The sequence below is a fragment of the Perca flavescens genome, chromosome 1 (genome assembly GCF_004354835.1).
Source record: "Perca flavescens isolate YP-PL-M2 chromosome 1, PFLA_1.0, whole genome shotgun sequence".
In the NCBI taxonomy this organism is placed as follows: domain Eukaryota; kingdom Metazoa; phylum Chordata; class Actinopteri; order Perciformes; family Percidae; genus Perca; species Perca flavescens.
In genome coordinates this window covers 44,468,736-44,488,735 of record NC_041331.1, presented here as the reverse complement: position 1 = coordinate 44,488,735, position 20,000 = coordinate 44,468,736, and the positions used below count along the sequence as shown (strand labels likewise).

Genomic DNA, 20,000 nt, shown 5'->3' with positions numbered 1-20,000 from the left:
CCAATCAGCGTTGGTTTTGAGGCGAGTTTAGGTTTGACGCAACGAGAAGCGACTGTTCAGTCTAAACAACGTGGAGGCTTCCACGGATGAGATGAGCGTAGCTATCGCAGCAAGTTTTATCCGAATTAGAAAGTATTCCTTCATTGAAAGAAGAGCAAAACAAACGGCACTGGAGGCTTTTCTCGGAGGAAAAGATGCTTTTGCTCTTCTCCCGACTGGTTTCGGCAAGAGTTTGATCTGATTGGTTGATTTGGCCCGTCTATCACCAACTACAGGTGGTGATAGACAGCAGAGGTGTCAAAAGTATTCACATTCATTACTCAAGGGTTTGAAAAGACTTTTGTAGAAGTTGAAGTATCAACTCAAGCTTTTTACTTAAGTAAAAGTTTAAAAGTACTGGTTTCAAAACTACTTAAAGTATAAAAGTAAAAGTAATATAAGTCAGAGATCTTCAACAGGGGGTCCTCAGAGTCATTGCAGGGGGGCCTCCAAATTATTGTACATTTTTGAGTCTTTAAAAAAAATTAAAATTAAAATGCCTTAACATAATTCCAACATATTATTAGCAAATATATATTCCCACTGATGATAGGCTTACTGGCCTATAGGTAAGGTAGTCACTAAGATATCAGCCCCCAGATACAGTTAATCCTAGATTTACTGTGCCACATACAGTATGTCACATACAGTATGTAACATTAAAATATTATAAAATCATGCCAACAATTAATATTTTAACAGCTTATGAAAAAAGGTATGTAAGAAGGCTTTAGGTTACCCTAACAGTTATTGTAGGCCCAGTTTAATATGCAACTTAATTTCATACAATATGTAGGGGGTCCCTGCTACATCTCACTTTAAGTTAAGGGGTCCTTGGCTTAAAAAACGTTCAAGACCCCTGATGTAAGGGGGGGAAATGCCATTAAGGACAACAGCTTAACTCTAAAACGCGGGGACAAAATCGTATGACTATAATAATGTTACAGTATATTAAAATCATGCCTGCAAACTCAGAAGGGCTGAAAAAGGTGACACGTAGGCTACATCTCTTCTACAGCTACAGTCTGGTGTCAGACTCCTCTCCAGTGAAATATAGACACACTTTTACACCGTTTAGCTCTCAGCATTTGATCATGTTTACTCCATCTTCTAGCTAACGCTAGGCTAACCTGCTTCAAATTGTAGTGTTGACTAGCGTCCCGTGCGGCGATGTTCAGTTCCCTCTAACGTCCGTTTTCGGAGCATCGCGCAGGCACCTAAGGCACCGAAATCCGTGTTGCTATTCGGTCCGGTAGATGACGGTCGTCAAGGCACCGGTGGCGTATTAGCACCGGGTCTGTACAGGTGTTATGGATTGCGTACAAACCAATAGGGTGTCGGAATAGCTATGTTTATACTTCTCATCCAAACACAATCACATTCACTCACTCCGGATGGAGCGATCTGGATAGGGGTTTTTGTGTGTGTTTTTTGAACGATGACTGACGAGCTGGAAAGAAAACAAGCCGAACTGAAATATGAGTAACGAGGCTATTTTTAAAATGTAGGGAGTAGAAAGTACAGATAATTGCGTGAAAATGTAAGGAGTAGAAGTAAAAAGTATGCTGTAAAATAATTACTCCAGTAAAGTATAGATGCCCAAAATTTCTACTTAAGTAAGGTAACGAAGTATTTGTACTTCGTTACTTGACACCTCTGATAGACAGATGGTTTATCCAATCAGCTAACCAGGATTTTCGTCCCTTCCCAAAAGTTCTCCAACGGAAAGTTCCCAGATGGATATGCCGAGCAAATGCGAAGCGATCCATCTGGTGGAGTCAGGTTAATTTTGGATACCGTGGTGGCAGAAATTTTGCCATGGCGGGCCACCCTGCTACAAAATCTACATAAAAGGGAAACACCAGGGTTCATACGCATTTTAACCAATACTTTTCGGCAAATTTCCATGACTATGTATTCCTGAAAATCGACATTATACAATAAGAATACAAATCTGTGTTAAAGTTTCCCCTCAGAGGTTTAACTATAAAATGATGATAATGTATGTGGTTCATAGTGGGAATCATCATATCTCTCATACATTTATTAATCACATATTATTATGCTGTGTTAAAAACAATTCCATGACTTTTCCAAAACTTTCTGTGTCCTTTTTATGTTTCCAAAACCTTTCCAGGCCTGGAATTTGCATTTTTCAAATTCCATAACTTTTCCAGGTTTTTTCAAAACACATGAACCCTGAAACAGTGTTTTAAGTATCGGTTCAGACACCGTTTAGGCATCAGCAACGTTTTAGGCATCAGAAGTATTGGTTTAGCACCGGTATCGGCAAAAAAAGCCTGATACCGGTATGATTGCCAACCCTCTGTGAGATAGAAGTGATGAAGCTGCGATGGACTCACCATCCTCTGGAGGAGCAGGGAAAGGCTCCGATATCTTCGGAGGAGTTCGCGCTGGAAGAGAGAAACCAACTCATAACGACGACTTGTAAAACTAAAATACCACACGTGTTTAGTGTATGGCTGTGTCTCAAAGCGCCTACTTGCACACTTCAACCACTTAGTTTTAAGTAGGGAGGCACCGAACCCAGAGTTCGGTTCGGAATTCGGCAGAACTTTGGGTTTTTTGACGGAGTTCGTGTACTGCCGAACGTTAGAATTTTTTCCGACCGAACCGAACGGCACCAAAGAGAAGTAACGAGAGGCGAAACTCAAGAAAAAGAGACAAACGTTGTGTTGAGTTTCTGCTCTTCCAAAGAGTGTAGAAGTAACAAGAGGCGAAACTCAGCAGAACGTTCCATTGCTGCAGCTCCGCCATCTTGGACTGAACCATCTTGTTACTTCACTACTCTTTGTAGAGTTACGTGGTCGACTTAATGACGTAGTTGGAGCTAGACACAATGCAGTAGCAACCTAGCAACGGCAGTAAGCTGTGAGAAAGTGAAAATGGAACTTGTGAGCAGAGAAAGTTGTTGTTTGGCAGTACTTTCAGTCAAAAGAAGGCCATTTAATTCGAGCTACATGTTCAATTTGCAATGCCGATTTGTCTAGTGGTGGCAAGGACCCTAAACTATACACAACATGGCCGCTGTTAAGACATTTGTATATGAAACATCCAAAAGAATACAAGTTGTGCATGGAGGAATCTCCAGACTGCAACTTCAGGTACGGCAAAGGAAGGACAGTCACAGCTAAAAACTGGTGTTAACCAGACCGAGCCTCTCCCGGCCTGTCAGCTGTTCTCTCTGGAAATGAGTCTCCCTACAGTCAGTGGTAACGGCCGGCTGGTTAGCTAACGTTAGCTTTCTAATTCCACCCACCCAACATGCCTTCATCATACACTGGTTAGCGAAAATATGCAAAACAACATTGTCACTCATCTGGCGATAGCGATGTACTTTCCTACGATGTGAATAGAGCGTGGGGGCAGCCTACTTTATGGGATTATAAATCTAAAAGGCTAATATTTTGGATATTGGTTGGATCTTGAGATAGGGTAAACATAGGCCTGGTCAAAAATAGTTTTTCCCACTTGTGTGCCAGGCATAATGTTGCCTATTCTTTTTCATTTTTTAGAGTTAAAATACAATGATAAATGCACTGCTGTGGACAATGTGTACTTCATTAATGTGTTTACTGTGTTATGAATGGGAGTAGGGTTCGGTTCGGTTCGGGGTTCGGCAGAATCTTAACCAGTGGGTTCGGTATTCGGCAGAACCCCAAAAATCTGGGTTTGGTGCATCCCTAGTTTTAAGTATATAGTGTAGATAACACAAAAAGTCAGAGCACTGAAAGTACCCGGATGACCCCCTATTTTCGTTAAGTACAGTACAGGCCAAAAGTTTGGACACACCTTCTCATTCAATGTGTTTCCTTTTTATTTTCATGACTATTTACATTGTAGATTCTCACTGAAGGCATCAAAACTATGAATGAACACATATGGAATTATGTACTTAACAAAAAAGTGTGAAATAACTGAAAACATGTCTTATATTTTAGATTCTTCAAAGTAGCCACCCTTTGCTTTTTTTGATAACTCTGCAAACCCTTGGTGTTCTCTCAATGAGCTTCATGAGGTAGTCACCTGAAATGGTTTTACCTTCACAGGTGTGCTTTGTCAGGGTTCATTAGTGGAATTATTTCCCTTATTAATAAAAAAGCAAAGGGTGGCTACTTTGAAGAATCTAAAATATAAGACATGTTTTCAGTTATTTCACACTTTTTTGTTAAGTACATAATTCCACATGTGTTCATTCATAGTTTTGATGCCTTCAGTGAGAATCTACGATGTAAATAGTCATGAAAATAAAAAGGAAACGCATTGAACGAGAAGGTGTGTCCAAACTTTTGGCCTGTATACTGTATGTTAACATAAATGTTCCTTTTGGGACGACACTATCCATCCAAAGTGGGCACTACGGCAGGAAGTGGTCAGTGACCATTAGCAGTGTACTGACAGAAGTGTGTGGTTTGAGACACAGCCTTTGTCTTTTTGTAGAGAGGAGAGAAAAACAAGCGAGTGTGTAATTGAAGGTTGCGAGGCCGACGGTCGACCTACAGATGGCGTTCTTCGGCTGGAAGATCTCCTTGAAGTCTTCGGCGTTGTGGATTTCAGCCGACGACAATTTCTCGTCCGCCTCGTCCTCGCTGGGGCTCCGCCTCTCGCCTTCGGGGCTCCGCCTATCAGCCTCGGAGCTCTGCTTCACCCTGATGACATCACAACGCTGGACTGAGTGACATCACCACACTGTGTTTTTATTCACACATTTTATTCGTCTGTTGCAGAAATCAAGGAAATGTTATTTTAGGTTCATCTTAACTTTTTTTTGCACTTCTTTTGGAAGATTAACAGGGACGGACTGACAATCTGTGCGTTCTGGAAAAGTCCAGTCGGCACAAAAAAAAAAAAAAAGTCTAATAAAGCGATATTAACAGCCAACAGCAGGGGGCGCTAATACAACCACTTATATGCTACGTATAAAAATAAAACTGAAGAAGAAGAGTCGGCCTACATCATTAGACGTGAGTTAATTTCACATCATCAATACTGGTAAGTGCCAGGAGCAGGAAACATTATAGGCTGCCTTTATCCTTATCTTAGCGAATTGCATAGTCAGCTCAACATAAAGGTGCATCATGATTATGAAAATGATCGTGACATTTAGTGCTGTCAAACTTAACGTATTTAATAATTTCTGTTAATTTGAAACATATAAATGCGTTAGCGGGTTGACCGCGATTTCACTTGGTTGTATACGAGAGGTTGTAGTGAGCTCACTTTTGCTGCCAGGATAAAGACTAGATGGTATTGAATTAAACGGGAAAACATCAGTCATGCATTGGTACCACTCTAAACATGCTAACAAACAGGGAAGGGGGCTAAATAATTAACCAAATGTAACCAAAAGTTTGACCAAAAAATCCTAGCTTGCACTCTCTGTCTGTCTTCCATCAGAGTGCAGTTTTTCCTTGTCTTTCATATTTGCGTTTACTATTGAGGAACTGGCTAAGACCTGGTGGTTGGTTGTGAAAGCTTCACAGACTAAATTGATAAGGCCTAGTCATTGTCATCATTTCACAGCCTTAATATGAATCAAAAGTGTAATATGACATTGACAAAATATTAAGAAGTAAGTTATTCAATGCTAATTCTTTAACACAAAGCAAAATTTGAATAGTTATAGTAGATAGTAACTAACACTCAGTGTAGTTTTGGTATAGACCTACAATATATCTAATCCCCATGTTTAGGTACAACAAGTAGGCTAGCCTATTGTATCTCTGAAAGTGTTGTCAGTAATACTCTGTACTGTTTTATAATTACAACTTTGTTTTTCTTTGGTTTCTGTAGCCAGTGACATTTCATTATTTGTATTTTATTTTCAATGCAGATGTAATGGCATTGTACATTTTTAGTGTTTATTTGAAGGCTGAGACTTCATTAATAAACACAACCCCAGTTATTGTCATTAGTTTTGAGATGTTACTTGCTGTGAACACCTTGTCTGATAGGCTACAGTATTGTGGCGTAGTATCAGGACATCCTGGCTAGTGTCTGTCGTGTACGGCTAGGGGCGAATGGCCGGATGATGGGTCTATTTGGGAGAAAGTCCAGGGCTGTTTTTTAGCCCCAGTCCGTCCCTGGAGATTAATATATTTACTTTTACCTGTGTGTGTGTGTGTGCGTGTGTGTGTGTGTGTGTCTTTGTGGGCACGTGTTTGTGTGTGTGTGTGTGTGTGTGTGTGTGTCTGTGTGGGCACGTGTGTGTGTATGTGTGTGTGTGTGTGTGTGTGTGTCTGTGTGGACACGTGTGTGTGTGTGTGTGTGTGTCTGTGTGGACACGTGTGTGTGTATGTGTGTGTGTGTGTGTGGGTATGTGTGTGTGTGTGTGTGTGGGCACGTGTGTGTGTGTGTGTGTGTGTGTGTGTGTGGGCACGTGTGTGTGTGTGTGTGTGGGCACGTGTTTGTGTGTGTGCGCGTGCGTGCGTGCGTGCGTGTGTGTGGGCACGTGTTTGTGTGTGTGCGTGCGTGCGTGTGGGCACGTGTTTGTGTGTGTGCGTGCGTGCGTGTGGGCACGTGTTTGTGTGTGTGCGTGCGTGCGTGCGTGCGTGCGTGTGTGTGTGTGTTGTCTGTCTAGATGCTGCGATACCTCTGGGAGCTGCAGGTGGTTGTGGGTCTCTCGTAGTTCCTGCGCAGCGCGGCTCCTTTAGGATCCTTTGGCTCTGTGAGCGGCTGGTTGTCCTGGATGATTCCCTGGATCATGGAGCCACCGCTCTTCTTCACGCGCTTCAGATCGACCACGTAGGACGACACGCTGGACAGCTGGTGAGACACGCCGATCTGACGGGGCACAGAAGGAGCACACAGGGAGGGGTTCAGAGTTTCCAGGTCTTTCATAATAGACCTTTTTCACGGCAGACATGTTGACATGTCATAGTATGAACAGCACAGGTGTATTCAAAACCATTATTATTAAACCATTACTGATGGCTGCATTCCACTTAGGAGAGACCCTGGTATTAAACCATTACTGATGGCTGCATTCCACTTAGGAGAGGTCCTGGTATTAAACCATTACTGATGGCTGCATTCCACTTAGGAGAGACCCTGGTATTAAACCATTACTGATGGTTACATTCCACTTAGGAGAGACCCTGGTATTAAACCATTACTGATGGCTGCATTCCACTTAGGAGAGACCCTGGTATTAAACCATTACTGATGGCTGCATTCCACTTAGGAGAGGTCCTGGTATTAAACCATTACTGATGGCTACATTCCACTTAGGAGAGATCCTGGTATTAAACCATTACTGATGGCTGCATTCCACTTAGGAGAGATCCTGGTATTAAACCATTACTGATGGCTGTATTCCACTTAGGAGAGGTCCTGGTATTAAACCATTACTGATGGCTGCATTCCACTTAGGAGAGACCCTGATATTAAACCATTAATGATGGTTACATTCCACTTAGGAGAGGTCCTAGTATTAAACCATTACTGATGGTTACATTCCACTTAGGAGAGGTCCTAGTATTAAACCATTACTGATGGTTACATTCCACTTAGGAGAGACCCTGGTATTAAACCATTACTGATGGCTGCATTCCACTTAGGAGAGGTCCTGGTATTGTTCATGCTGACTCACTGAAATATCTTACTGGGACACTTGATGGTACTGAGCCATCGTTAAGGTTATCAATGTCAGCTGTGCTTTTCCGACTATGACAAGTCACCATGTCTGCTGTGAAGAAGGTCCACTGACAGTATAATTAACAGCAGCTACACACCAGCTGTTGGTTGCAGATTGCCAGGTCGGAGACTTTCCCCCAGCCCACCGGCACCACGTCGAAGCATCGGTCGGGCTCCCAGCCAAAGATCCGCAGAGAGTCTGTGGAGCCGCTGTACAGACAGCTGCCGTCCGAGCTGAAAAATACACACCTGCAAACCAACAAACAGGGGTCACATTAATAAGTGTCGACCAAAGTGTCCGAAAAAAACCACGAAAAAGGCGCCAAAAACGTTGACCAAAGTGTGCCAAAAAAACTGGAAAAAAAGCAACAAAAAACACACCTGCAAACCAACTAACAGGGGTCACATTAATAAGGTGGAGATGAAAGGGACACACCCCTCCTCAATGTTTAGAACAAATGAAGTATCCCTGAATAAATGCAGCAGACTTTTAGTCTGAGACTAAAGACTTTTACTTAAAAAAAAAAACACTAGAAATCTTGGAAGTAACTGCAGTTCTATGAGTATGTGTGTAGCCCTTTAATGGGCTGGGAAGTGACGCGGTGGCTGGAGTTTCCGTGTGTGTGTGTGTGTGTGTGTGTGTGTGTGTGTGTGTGTCCCTGGCCCTCGACTCGAAAAGGTGACAAAAATGTCGACCAAAGTGTCCGAAAAACCCACGAAAAATTCGACAAAAAATGTTGACAAAAATGACCCCAAAACAAACGGGGAAAAGGCGACAAAAACGTTGACCAAAGTGTGCCAAAAAACTGTTGACAAAAATGAAAAGGTGACAAAAACCGTTGACCCCAAAACAAAAAAGGCGACAAAAACGGGAAAAAACTGGAAAAGGTGACAAAAATGTCGACCAAAATGTCCGAAAAACACGAAAAAGGTGACAAAAAAAACCAAAAAAAAACTGGAAAAAGTCAACAAAATGTGTCCGAAAAATGTTGTCCGACCAAAGTGTGCCAAAAAACTGGAAAACATGCAGACAGCAAAATGTCGAGGAACAAAAAAGAAAAAAATGGCTGCAAAAGCTTCACTTAAAAAAAAAATGGAAAAAGGACTAAAAAACATACCAACATTTGCCTGCCATGTGGAGGATATCTCTTGAAAGACACACCCCTCCTCAATGTTTAGAACAAATTTCCCTGAATAAATGCAGCAGACTTTTAGTCTGAAACATAAAAAAAAATATACTAGAAATCATGGAAGTAACTGCAGTTCTATGAGTATGTGTAGCAATTTATTTGGCGTGTGTGTGTGTGTGTGTGTGTTCATGCGTGCGTGCGTGTGGGCCAGCCCCGCGAAACACCGACATGCAGACAGCAGAGGAACAAAAGAAAGTTTTCACTTAAATGAGGACCATACCAACATTTGCCTGCCATGTGGAGGAACTAGGGCTGCCAAACCTCTTTATTTGGCGATTATGTCGACCCTTTTTATCGGTCCATTTTCGTCTTAGTCATTTTGGTCTTAGTCAACTAAGATTTCTCTTTATTCATGCTTAATTACTTATTTCCAAGAAACTTATAAGCACATTTATGGTAAACACAAGATTTAAAGTGGTGCTTTTGCATGATTAATTGTGGAGAAACTCAGTTTTACAGATGGTTAATTAACTACATTTATATTGTGCTTTTCTAGTCTTAACCACCTCTCAAAGCTCACAGCTCTGTCAATTAAATCAACTAATCGATTAGTCGATAAAGAATTTCTTTAGTCGAGGACAGCCCTACTTACAACTATGTGAACATGCAGGAAGTAAGTTCTTTAGTAAGTTAACTAAGGTAGTCAAACAGTAATAAATAAAGACATTTCCACCATAAATTCTAAAAAGAAATTTGGGACATTATTGAGTTTTTTTGGGACACTTTTGTCAGCAATTTTTTTCAGAGTTTTTGTCTTCTTTTTCATGTTTTTTGGACAATATTTTTTTTGGCTCTTTATAAATCCATGCAGACGTGTCCCAGGGCCTCCCTACACAGTTGGAAATCTCATGTAAACAATGTAAAATCCAAAGCTACGCCCTTGTTGCAACGTGTTGTCCAACCTGCAGCTCTGTGCTGAGCAAGCTCACCTCACTGGAGTGGTGTCTCCCTCCAACGAGCCGATCATCGTAAACTTCTCCAGATCCCACAGCTTGACAGTCCTGCAGACAGAGACAGAGGAGATTCAATTCACTTCAAACACAGACACACTTTCACCATCACAAAGGTAAACATCCGGTTGGAATAATAAAGCTTAGTACACATAATACACTATATCTGCCTCAAAGAAACCCAGAATCTGCTCCCTGGCCCTCGACTGAAGGAGACAAAAAAATGGAAAAAGGAGACAATAATATTGACAACAGTGTCCCAAAAAAACTGGAAAAAGGTGACAAAAATTTTGACAAAAATGACACCAAAACAAACGGGGAAAAGGCGAAAAAAACGTTGACCAAAGTGTCCAAAAAAAACCACGAAAAAGGCGGCAAAAATGTTGACAAAAATGACACCAAAACAAACGGGGAAAAGGCGACAAAAACGTTGACCAAAGTGTGCCAAAAAAACTGGAAAAAGTCAACAAAAATGTCGACCAAAGCGTCCGAAAAAAAAAAACACGAAAAAGTTGACAAAAATGTCGACCAAATTGTCCGAAAGAACCACGAAAAAGGTGGCAAAAATGTTGACAAAAATGACACCAAAACAAACGGGGAAAAGGCGACAAAAATATTGACCAAAGTGTCCCAAAAAAACTGGAAAAAGGCGACAAAAATGTCGACCAAAGTGTCCGAAAAAAACACGAAAAAAGGCGACAAAAATTTTGACAGAAATTTTGACAAAAATGACCCCAAAACAAACAGGGAAAAGGCGACAAAAACGTTGACCAAAGTGTGCCAAAAAAAATGGAAAAAAAAATTGACCAAATTGTCCAAAAACTGGAAAAAAAGGCGGCAAAAATGTTGACAAAAATGACACCAAAACAAAAACTTTGGAAACAAAAATATTTGATTAAAGTGTCCCAAAAAATTTGACTGGAAAAAGTTGCAAAAAAATCACTGAAACTCTGCCAAAGTGTCCCAAAAAAACACAAAAAGGCGACAAAAATTTTGAAGGAATTTTGAAAATGAAAAACAAACAGGGAAAAGGCGACAAAAAGCAAAGTGTGCCAAAAAAATGATGGAAAAAGTTGACAAAAATGTCGACCAAATTGTCCATCCATAAAAAGGTGGCAAAAAATGTTGACAAAATCACCCCAAAACAAACGGGGAAAGGGTCACAAAAACGTTCCAAAGTGTCCTCCTCTCCTGGAAAAATTAGACAAAAACAAGGAAAAGGAACAAAAACTTTGGAAAAAGCCCAGATTTGATTATATACCCCTATACTATTTGACTGTTAATGTTGTCAAAATCATCACTGAAACTCTGCCTTTCTGATTGCCAGATAGTCTGTATGAAGGAATAACTGAATCTTCGTATTGAACAGCCAAATCTGATTCAATTCAGAATGATCTGATCAGGTGGAGCCCTGCCATCCATAAACAGCACAGTCACAATCATCATTGAGGGGACAGGGTCACTTTCTCCTTCCTCCTCCTCCTCCTCTCCTCCGTGGAGTGATGTTGAAGGAAGAGGTAAACACAGTTTGATGAAGATGTGAAACCAGAGTGGAGGTTTCCGTACCTGTCGGAGCTGCCTGAAGCCAGCAGGTACTCGATTAGGGTGAAAACTGGACCTGAGGTCAGACCACAACTTCTCTCCTTTAAACTCGGTGATGGTCTTCCCCTGAGTCAGGTCCCACAGCTGGGAGAGAGACGGGACACAACTCAGACCATATCAAACAAACACTCTCCCTGTCTGTCTGTCTGTCTGTCTGTCTGAGTCAGGTCCCACAGCTGAGAGACAGACGGGACACAACTCAGACCATCGCTCGATTAGAGAGAAAACTGATCTGAGGTCAGACCACAACTTCTCTCCCTCTCTCTCTGTCTCCCTCTCTCTCTCTGAGAGACAGACAGGACACAACTCAGACCATCGCTCGATTAGAGAGAAAACTGATCTGAGGTCAGACCACAACTTCTCTCCCTCTCTCTCTGTCTCACTCTCTCTCTCTCTGAGAGACAGACGGGACACAACTCAGACCATATCAAACAAACACTCTCCCTGTCTGTCTGTCTGTCTGAATCAGGTCCCACAGCTGAGAGACAGACAGGACACAACTCAGACCATCGCTCGATTAGAGAGAAAACTGATCTGAGGTCAGACCACAACTTCTCTCCCTCTCTCTCTGTCTCACTCTCTGTCTCTCTCTCTCTCTCTCTCTCTCTCTCTCTCTCTCTCTCTGAGAGAAGATGGGACAAACAACTCAGACATTTCAAGCAAACAGGAACAAAATACACACTTTACTGGGGACTATTTTCAGCGGTGGATTAATCCACATTTGGTGCTGTAGTGCAGATATCTTCAACAGGGGGATACTGCAGGGGGGGGGTACCAAGGGATTGTTAATTTTTGAAAGTTTTTCAGTACAGAAAAATACTTTGCACATCTATACCATGAGACAGGTACATTGGAGGGGGAATAAGTTGGTCAAAAGTTGCAAAGAAACTTCTGCACACTGACTTGCAAAAAAACTAATTTAATAGTAGGCAACGTTTCGGCACTAGACCATCATCAGGCAAAATTAATGAAAGGAGATTTTTTTTTCTCAAAAATGAAAATGTCTTAACATGAATCCAACTAATTATTAGCAAATGTATATCAGCAAAAATTTGTGGAAACACATTGATGGTAAGGTTTAAAAACACACTGCTGCGGACCTTGTTTACTTCATTAATGTGTTTACTTTGTTGATGGACTGAGGACCCTAACTCTGATATTTGGTGACAACTGTCAGCAGGACAGCAGGTGAGAATGTTTTTCAAAATTTTGAAAGTTTAACTTCATTACTTAAATCTCTTTAACACTACTGTTCTGTTTGGAGAGGAGACCCCAAACAAACAGCTCAAAACAAATACATTTATGCAGCATTACACCTCTTAAATCACAAATAAGTCTATTTTTAAATGACTGTTATTGGAGGTTTTAAACAGTTTAGGGTAGTAGGTTAATGTTTTGTAGCTTTATCTGTGAATTAATGTTTGGCAAACTAAAGATATATACAGACGTTGCGAGCTGTCCACCTGTTGATATACTGGCAGCTGTAGCAGCAGTTTGTACCTTGACGGTGCAGTCATCGCTGGCTGAAGCCAGCCACTTCCCGTCCGGACTGAAGGCCAGACTCCGCACGGCCTGAGTGTGACCCTGCAACACCAACAGCAACACAACTTCACCTTTCAAACAGATCACAGGGCACCGCACAGAGATACACTGGCAGGACCTTTCTTTCTAACGGGCGACAACTTGCATAAAAAAAAAAAACAGTAAAATATGAACTTTTTGGGCGCCCGGATAGCTCAGTTGGTAGAGCAGTCCTTCCAGAAAAGTTTTTTTGTGATTGTTGCGGGCAAAAATTCATTTTTTGAGAATTATTTGCTTTTTTTGCTTATAGTCCTTAGAATGTATATAAACTTTTAACTAAGAGGGATCTTCCTTTTTCATGTCTGACAAATAAAGTAAAAAACAAAAAGTAAAGAAAGTCTTTCATCTAATTTAGCACACACACACACAGACACACACAGACACAGACACACACACACAGACATACACACACACACACACACACACACACACACACAGACACACACACAGACACACACACAGACACACACACACACACACACACACACACACACACACACACACACACACACACACACACACACACACACACACACACACACACACACACACACACACACACACACACATAGACACAGACACACACACAGACACAAACACACCTTACCTTGTACCTGAACACGTATCCTTTTCTCCGCACGTCCCACAGCTGACAGAGTCCAAATCCACACGTTCATGTAAAAAAGTTTACATTAATGCAGATTATGAGTACAGACACACACAGACACACACAGACACACACACACACACACACACACACACACACACACACACACACACACACACACACACACACACACACACACACACACACACACACACACACAGCTAATGCTTTGTTTACTCTTGCCGTCTTTTATGAAGCAGCAAAGTGTTTGTTTTACATTACTACGAAATATACAGTATATAGTTCTTATGTACTATCCTATTATTATTTCATGTATATTGTATTCTTTTACCTCATGTATATTCTGTATGTGTGATGTGTGTCTGATATTTTTGCCATCCATCCATCCATCCATCCAGTGTCCAAACAGCTCCTCCACTCGCCTACCTTGATGTTGGTGTCCATGGAGCTGGAGGCGAGGAACTGTCCAAACGGATGGAAGCCCAGACTGGTGATGTTGCTTTTGTGTCCCATCAGAGTCCTGAAAACTGGAGGAGACAGGAAGCAGTGGAGTCACACAGACTGAAGACCTTGGGTGGATCAGATATATTAGTATGATTTTATTTAAAAAAAAGCCAATTGTGAATGCAACCAAGTGGCTTTAGAGACAGATTGAAAATGTTTAGCCAGATGTTTAAAAATAAGTAAATTAACCAGACTGTTGTTCCGGCACCTTCGATTTTTAAGTAAATTAATCTAATTTGCAGTTTCAGTGTTTCCCCTTTTTCACTCTGAGCAAAGCTCCGCTGTGAGTCCATGAACGAGGCAACAGTCTGTGGTTAGTTCACATATCTGGAATAACAGCAGGACAGCCTGAAGTACCATCTAAACTTTTTGAAGGATTATATTTGAGAATGCAATCTTACCGTAACTTAACTGTTTACAAGGTGTTGTGAGTCAAACAGAAGAGTTTACAGATGGTGAAAGACACAGACACACACACACACAGACACACACAGACACACACAGACACAGACAGACACAGACAGAGAAAAAGACAACAAACTGGGTCTCACTCTTGGCAGCCTCCAGGTCCCAGACTCGTATCGATCCAGACTGGGAACCAGCGACGACTTGCTCCTCTGACGTGTTGAACTGGACACACTCCACTGGGTTCCTGTGACCAGTCAAACTCTAAGAGACCACACACAGACACAGACACACACAGACACACACACACACACACACAGACACACACACACACAAGTTGATATGTGTATAAAGTAACATGAAGTAGCTACACTAAGAAATAATAAAAACGTTAAGTAGAAGTGAGATGAAGTTTAAAAATAAGATTAGGTTTAAAAGCTTCTAAAACAATGCAGTGTTCAAATGCAAGTTCAGTGTGAATATAAGCAGCAGCAGTGAATAAATAACAGATATTGCACATGTAACTGATAAATGATTACACCAAGCATAACTATAGTACATAATTGTCCAAGTATATTGAGATGTGATGTGGAAATACGTGTTGTGAGTCCAGTTTTGACACTAAGTCAGGGATCTCCAACCTTTCTTTATCTAAGGGCTACTTAAAAAAAACTAAAGTGGCCAAGAGCTACACAGCTGCTGTTTGTACACATACTGTATGAAATTGCAATCACTTAAAAAGCAAAGCTTATGATAAATCTTCACTTCATGTCAAGCTCCATGCCTATTTTATACTTCTTTTAGCCCACAAAGTTATAGCTACGTTACTGAAAATATTCCCATCAGGGTCCAAGAAAACATTACCACTTCTATGGCCCGCAAAGTTAGCTACCTCACTTTTAATATCGTGGTCATTTTGGGTCTCAGTTTGTCAACCTATTGGCGAGCTACTGGAAGCCTGCTCGCCAGGTACCGGTAGCTCGAGAGCTACTTGTTGGAGACCCCAGCTCTTAGCGTTAGCATGTAGCGGTGGTATGAAAGCTGTGGTTGTCTGGAGGTGATCGGGTAAGCTGCTGAAGCAGCGATGATGACGCAGACTCACCATGATGCAGTTGGCCTTGCTGACGGCCCAGATGTTGACCCTGCAGTCCTCTCCTCCTGTAGCCAGCAGGCGGCCGGAGCTTTTCCCCAGAGCCAGACAGGTAACACTGCTGGAGTGAGCCTCAAACTCCTCTGCACAACAACACACCGGGGACAAATGTAGTTTGTGCTCTGCCTGTGAAGATGCTGCAGCAGCTACAGAGCTCTTAGCTTCACCAGTGAGTTTCTGGAGATAGATCGTGTGTGTCTGTGTTTATATATATATATATATATATATATATATATATATATATATATATATATATATATATATGTGTGTGTGTGTGTGTGTGTGTGTGTGTGTATATCAGTGCAACTCTGACTAAAAGAGTATATTAACATGAAGTGTAACTCACGCAGCCTCCAGGAGATCTTGGTGGTGCTGGCTGCAGCCATACTGCTCACACCGGAGACTGGCTGCTTCCTCTGAAATGCTGGACGAGTTGCCGAGGTTAATTCATGAAGATCAGTCAGGATCACCGAGGTCAGACATCAGCTTCTCCTCTACAGTCTGCACGCAGCCTTCTCCATCTACAGGAACACAAAATAACACAGAAAGCTGACTGGCCATCCCTGGCACACATTCACTCCTTCACTGCTGCTCCACTTCACACTGAAAACTACATTTCACAGAGTGCTTTACAAGGACACAAGAAAAGACAGAGAGACAGACAGACTGACGGATAGACAGAGAGACAGACAGATAGACAGACAGACAGACAGAGAGAGAGACAGATAGAGAGAGACAGACGGACAGAGAGAGACAGACGGACAGATAGATAGACAGACAGATATACAGACAGACAGACAGACAGAGAGATATATAGACAGAGAGACAGACAGATAGATAGACCGATAGACAGAGAGACAGATAGAGAGAGACAGACAGACAGAGAGGGACAGACAGATAGATAGACAGACAGATATACAGACAGACAGACAGATAGATATATAGACAGAGAGACAGACAGACAGACAGACAGACAGACAGACAGACAGACAGACAGACGGATAGACAGACAGAGAGACAGATAGATATATAGACAGAGAGACAGACAGATAGAGAGACAGACAGATATACAGACAGACGGATAGACGGATCGACAGACAGACAGATAGTTTTTATTGTCCACTGGAGAAATAGTAAACACTGGGGAAAGGTACACAATTACAATTACATAGTAAAACTAAAAGTGGGGACATGTCAGCCAAACCCCTAAAGTCTAAGGTCTGCAGATAATACATATATAGCCTTCAATACTATATAGTATATATATAGTATTACAAGCCTGGTGGCCCACCGGGCCTAAGCCACTGGGAAGGATTTTTTAATGTACTTAAGACGGGTTTTTTTAAACTACAGTTACAACAGACGGCTCGGTTACAAACTTAAGTAGCTCCCAGGTACTTTCTAGCACTGACTTGTGTCAGTCTGTTTGTGTGTTTCTGTGTGTGTGTGTGTCTGTGTGTCTGTTTGTGTCTGTGAAAATGTATTAAATCTATTTTACATCTTTTGTTTAATTCTAAATTGTGCGATTCTGTCCATTATTCTGTTATCGCAGAAACTATTGGGCTCTACATTAATGCTGCCATCACTCTGTGACTTATTTTTAAGACATTGCCCTCGTCAAAAACAACCAAACACTTGCCACTGGGCTTGACCACACAGGGCTGGGGAGGAATGCTCTTGATTCTCTCCTCTCCTCCGTGCCAGACTGCCTCTGGGTAATCCTGGCTACTGTCCTGGTCAGATTAAGGACGGTGCCTGCTGAGGCAGACCTGTTTGGCAGACACCGAAAACAGGGAATGCAGCAGAAGGATCACAGAGGCTTTGATTGCTTATATTTTCACCATCTCTGTAAAAAAAATAAAAAAGACCCAGAGCCTCTACTCTACTGGGAATATTCTCCAACTCAGCTCAAAACTCACTTCTCTCACCTTTTTATAAGAGTCAACTGCAGTCAGTTTCAGTCGCCCTGCCTCCCATCCCAGTCTGCCTGTCTGTGTGTGTCTGTGTGTGTGCATTTTTTGCGTGTCAGAGTGTGTGTGTGTGTGTGTGTGTGTGTGTGTGTGTGTGTGTGTGTGTGTCTGTGTGTGTCTGTGTGTCACGAGTGTGTGTGGGTGTCTCTCTCTGTCTGTGTCTGTGTGTGTGTCTGTGTGTGGGTGTGTGTGTTTTTGTCAGAGTGTGTGTGTGTGTTTGTGTGTGTGTGTCTGTGTGTGTTTAAGGTGTGTTCCCACGTCCTCTACTTCCTAAAAATCTCTTTTAAAAAATGGTTATCACACTGCTAACTGTTGCAGACGCTGATAATTAAAATAATTTTTAGGTGAAGCCCCAGGTCATTTCACTGTTAGAAGAGTAGCTGAGTGACTTCACTAAGTTATATTAACTATCTACCTTCTATAAATACATAAATAAATACATATATGGCTTACGTGCAGTTTAGTGTCCCACATTATTTTCCAAAAACTAATTGTCCCATATGATGAGGGTCTTATTTGAGACAGGTTAGGGTTACGTTCATAATTAATTAAGGACATTGTATTGATAATTTGGGACACTAAACTGCACGTATACCTACATATATGTTAGCTAAAGGCGAGGTGATTAACTCACTGTTTACGAACACTAGCTAACGTTAGCTAGTGTTGTTAGCTAATGTTACGGGTTGTGGCAAGAAGGGATACAGCTACGGCCGGAAGTTAGGACTTACGCTAAATCTAGCAAAATCTAGGATAATATAACGCTATTATTTTATTTTTATAAAAATATCATGTTTAATACGTTCAACCTAGAAAAGCGTGTTCGTTCATCGGGAGTACTTTAATCCAAACAAGATCTTTTTTCCCTAAACTTAACTTTCGTTAACGTTACCGTAGGTAGCTGTATCCCCTAATGTGACCCGCTGAGAAGCTAGTTAGCCGTTTTAGCTAATTAACGCTAAAATAACGTTAGTTGTTAACGGAACAGAAACACGTCGCGGCAGGTAACGGTAGGTCGGCTTACCTTGGTCTGTCGGCCGCCGTTAATCATCTGAATGGCTGTTAGTTAAACCGTGAGAAGCTAATCGGTCTCCGCCGCCGGTAAACACTTGTTGTTGACAGTCTCGAGCTCCGGTCTCCGGCTGCAGCTTAGCAACCAGTTAGCAACCTAGCAACTGACAAACCAAAGGTCACTTCCGCTGATTAAATTAAACTTATTAAATCAACTTTTTTAGATTTTTTAAATTCTTTACCGATATTACACAAACAAAACACAAAGCACGTCAGCACATTCACTTCAAAAATAAAAACAAAATCAAGTAGCATTTGGATAACAATAAAAAAAAATCTATATATTAAATTAACTTTATTTACAACAACGTTTTAAAACATCAACGATTTTCTAAATCAGAAATACTGGATTGTTATGACTTTTGCTCAACATGTGTTTTCCAAAAGAGCAGCAGCTTTTTTGTTTGCTCATTTTAGTGTGTGTGTTTGTGTGTGTGTGTGTGTGTGTGTGTGTGTGTGTGTGTGTGTGTGTGTGTGTGTGTGTGTGTGTGTGTGTGTGTGTGTGTGTGTGTGTGTGTGTGTGTGCGTGTGTGTGTGTCTATGTGTGTTTCTTGGCCTTTTAGGTTATTGTTATAAACTAATGAATGAACTTTGTATAAAATAATACAGAATGATGAACAGATTCCTCGTGAACATTTTAAACTTTCTTCCACTTCCAGTCCTTTAAAGATGGAAGCTGTGATCATGAAATTGTAGAAATGCCGTTGACTAACACACACACACAAACACACACACACACACACACACACACACACACACACACACATACAGACACACACAAAAACTGTAAAACTACAAAGTACTGAGAGGATGCAATGAAATGTGCTTTGCCCTGCTCCTCTTCTCATGAAAACTATCAATATAATTTGAATAAAATATATTAATATGACCTGAATATGTAGTACAAGATGCACACACACACACACACACACACACACACACACACACACACACAAATACACACATTTTGAGCTTTCCACGTGTATGTCTACGCTGTATACGTGCTTTACTATTGCGAGAACAACGTCACACGCGAGTAAAATAAATTTAAAAAAGGTTGGGTTTAGGAAAAGAACATCGGGAAAGGCTTTAGTAACACAAAAAAAATGACACAAACCTGACGGTGACCAACGTCACATGCTTAGGAAAACAATGAACGGTTGGGTTTAGGAAAAGAGCGGATGTTTTGGTCTATATTAAAGCGCCCATATTATGCTCATTTTCAGGTTCATAACTGTATTTTAAGGTTGTACC

At 41.4% G+C, this 20,000-nt stretch overlaps 1 protein-coding gene across 1 annotated transcript in view; it reads right to left on the bottom strand.

Moving 5' to 3' along the window:
- katnb1 (katanin p80 (WD repeat containing) subunit B 1) overlaps nucleotides 1-18,852 on the bottom strand; it is a 33,952-nt gene extending 15,100 nt beyond the window's left edge. Inside the window, 14 exon segments of the mRNA XM_028580595.1 lie at nucleotides 2,403-2,453; nucleotides 4,561-4,709; nucleotides 6,653-6,843; nucleotides 7,794-7,944; nucleotides 9,815-9,886; nucleotides 11,402-11,433; nucleotides 11,435-11,521; nucleotides 12,938-13,021; nucleotides 13,626-13,667; nucleotides 14,073-14,173; nucleotides 14,702-14,819; nucleotides 15,658-15,788; nucleotides 16,052-16,226; nucleotides 18,700-18,852. Of these exon segments, the coding sequence (XP_028436396.1) occupies nucleotides 2,403-2,453; nucleotides 4,561-4,709; nucleotides 6,653-6,843; nucleotides 7,794-7,944; nucleotides 9,815-9,886; nucleotides 11,402-11,433; nucleotides 11,435-11,521; nucleotides 12,938-13,021; nucleotides 13,626-13,667; nucleotides 14,073-14,173; nucleotides 14,702-14,819; nucleotides 15,658-15,788; nucleotides 16,052-16,091 (1,249 nt within the window). The 5' untranslated portion in view covers nucleotides 16,092-16,226; nucleotides 18,700-18,852.
- Between the last annotated feature and the right edge of the window lie 1,148 nt (nucleotides 18,853-20,000).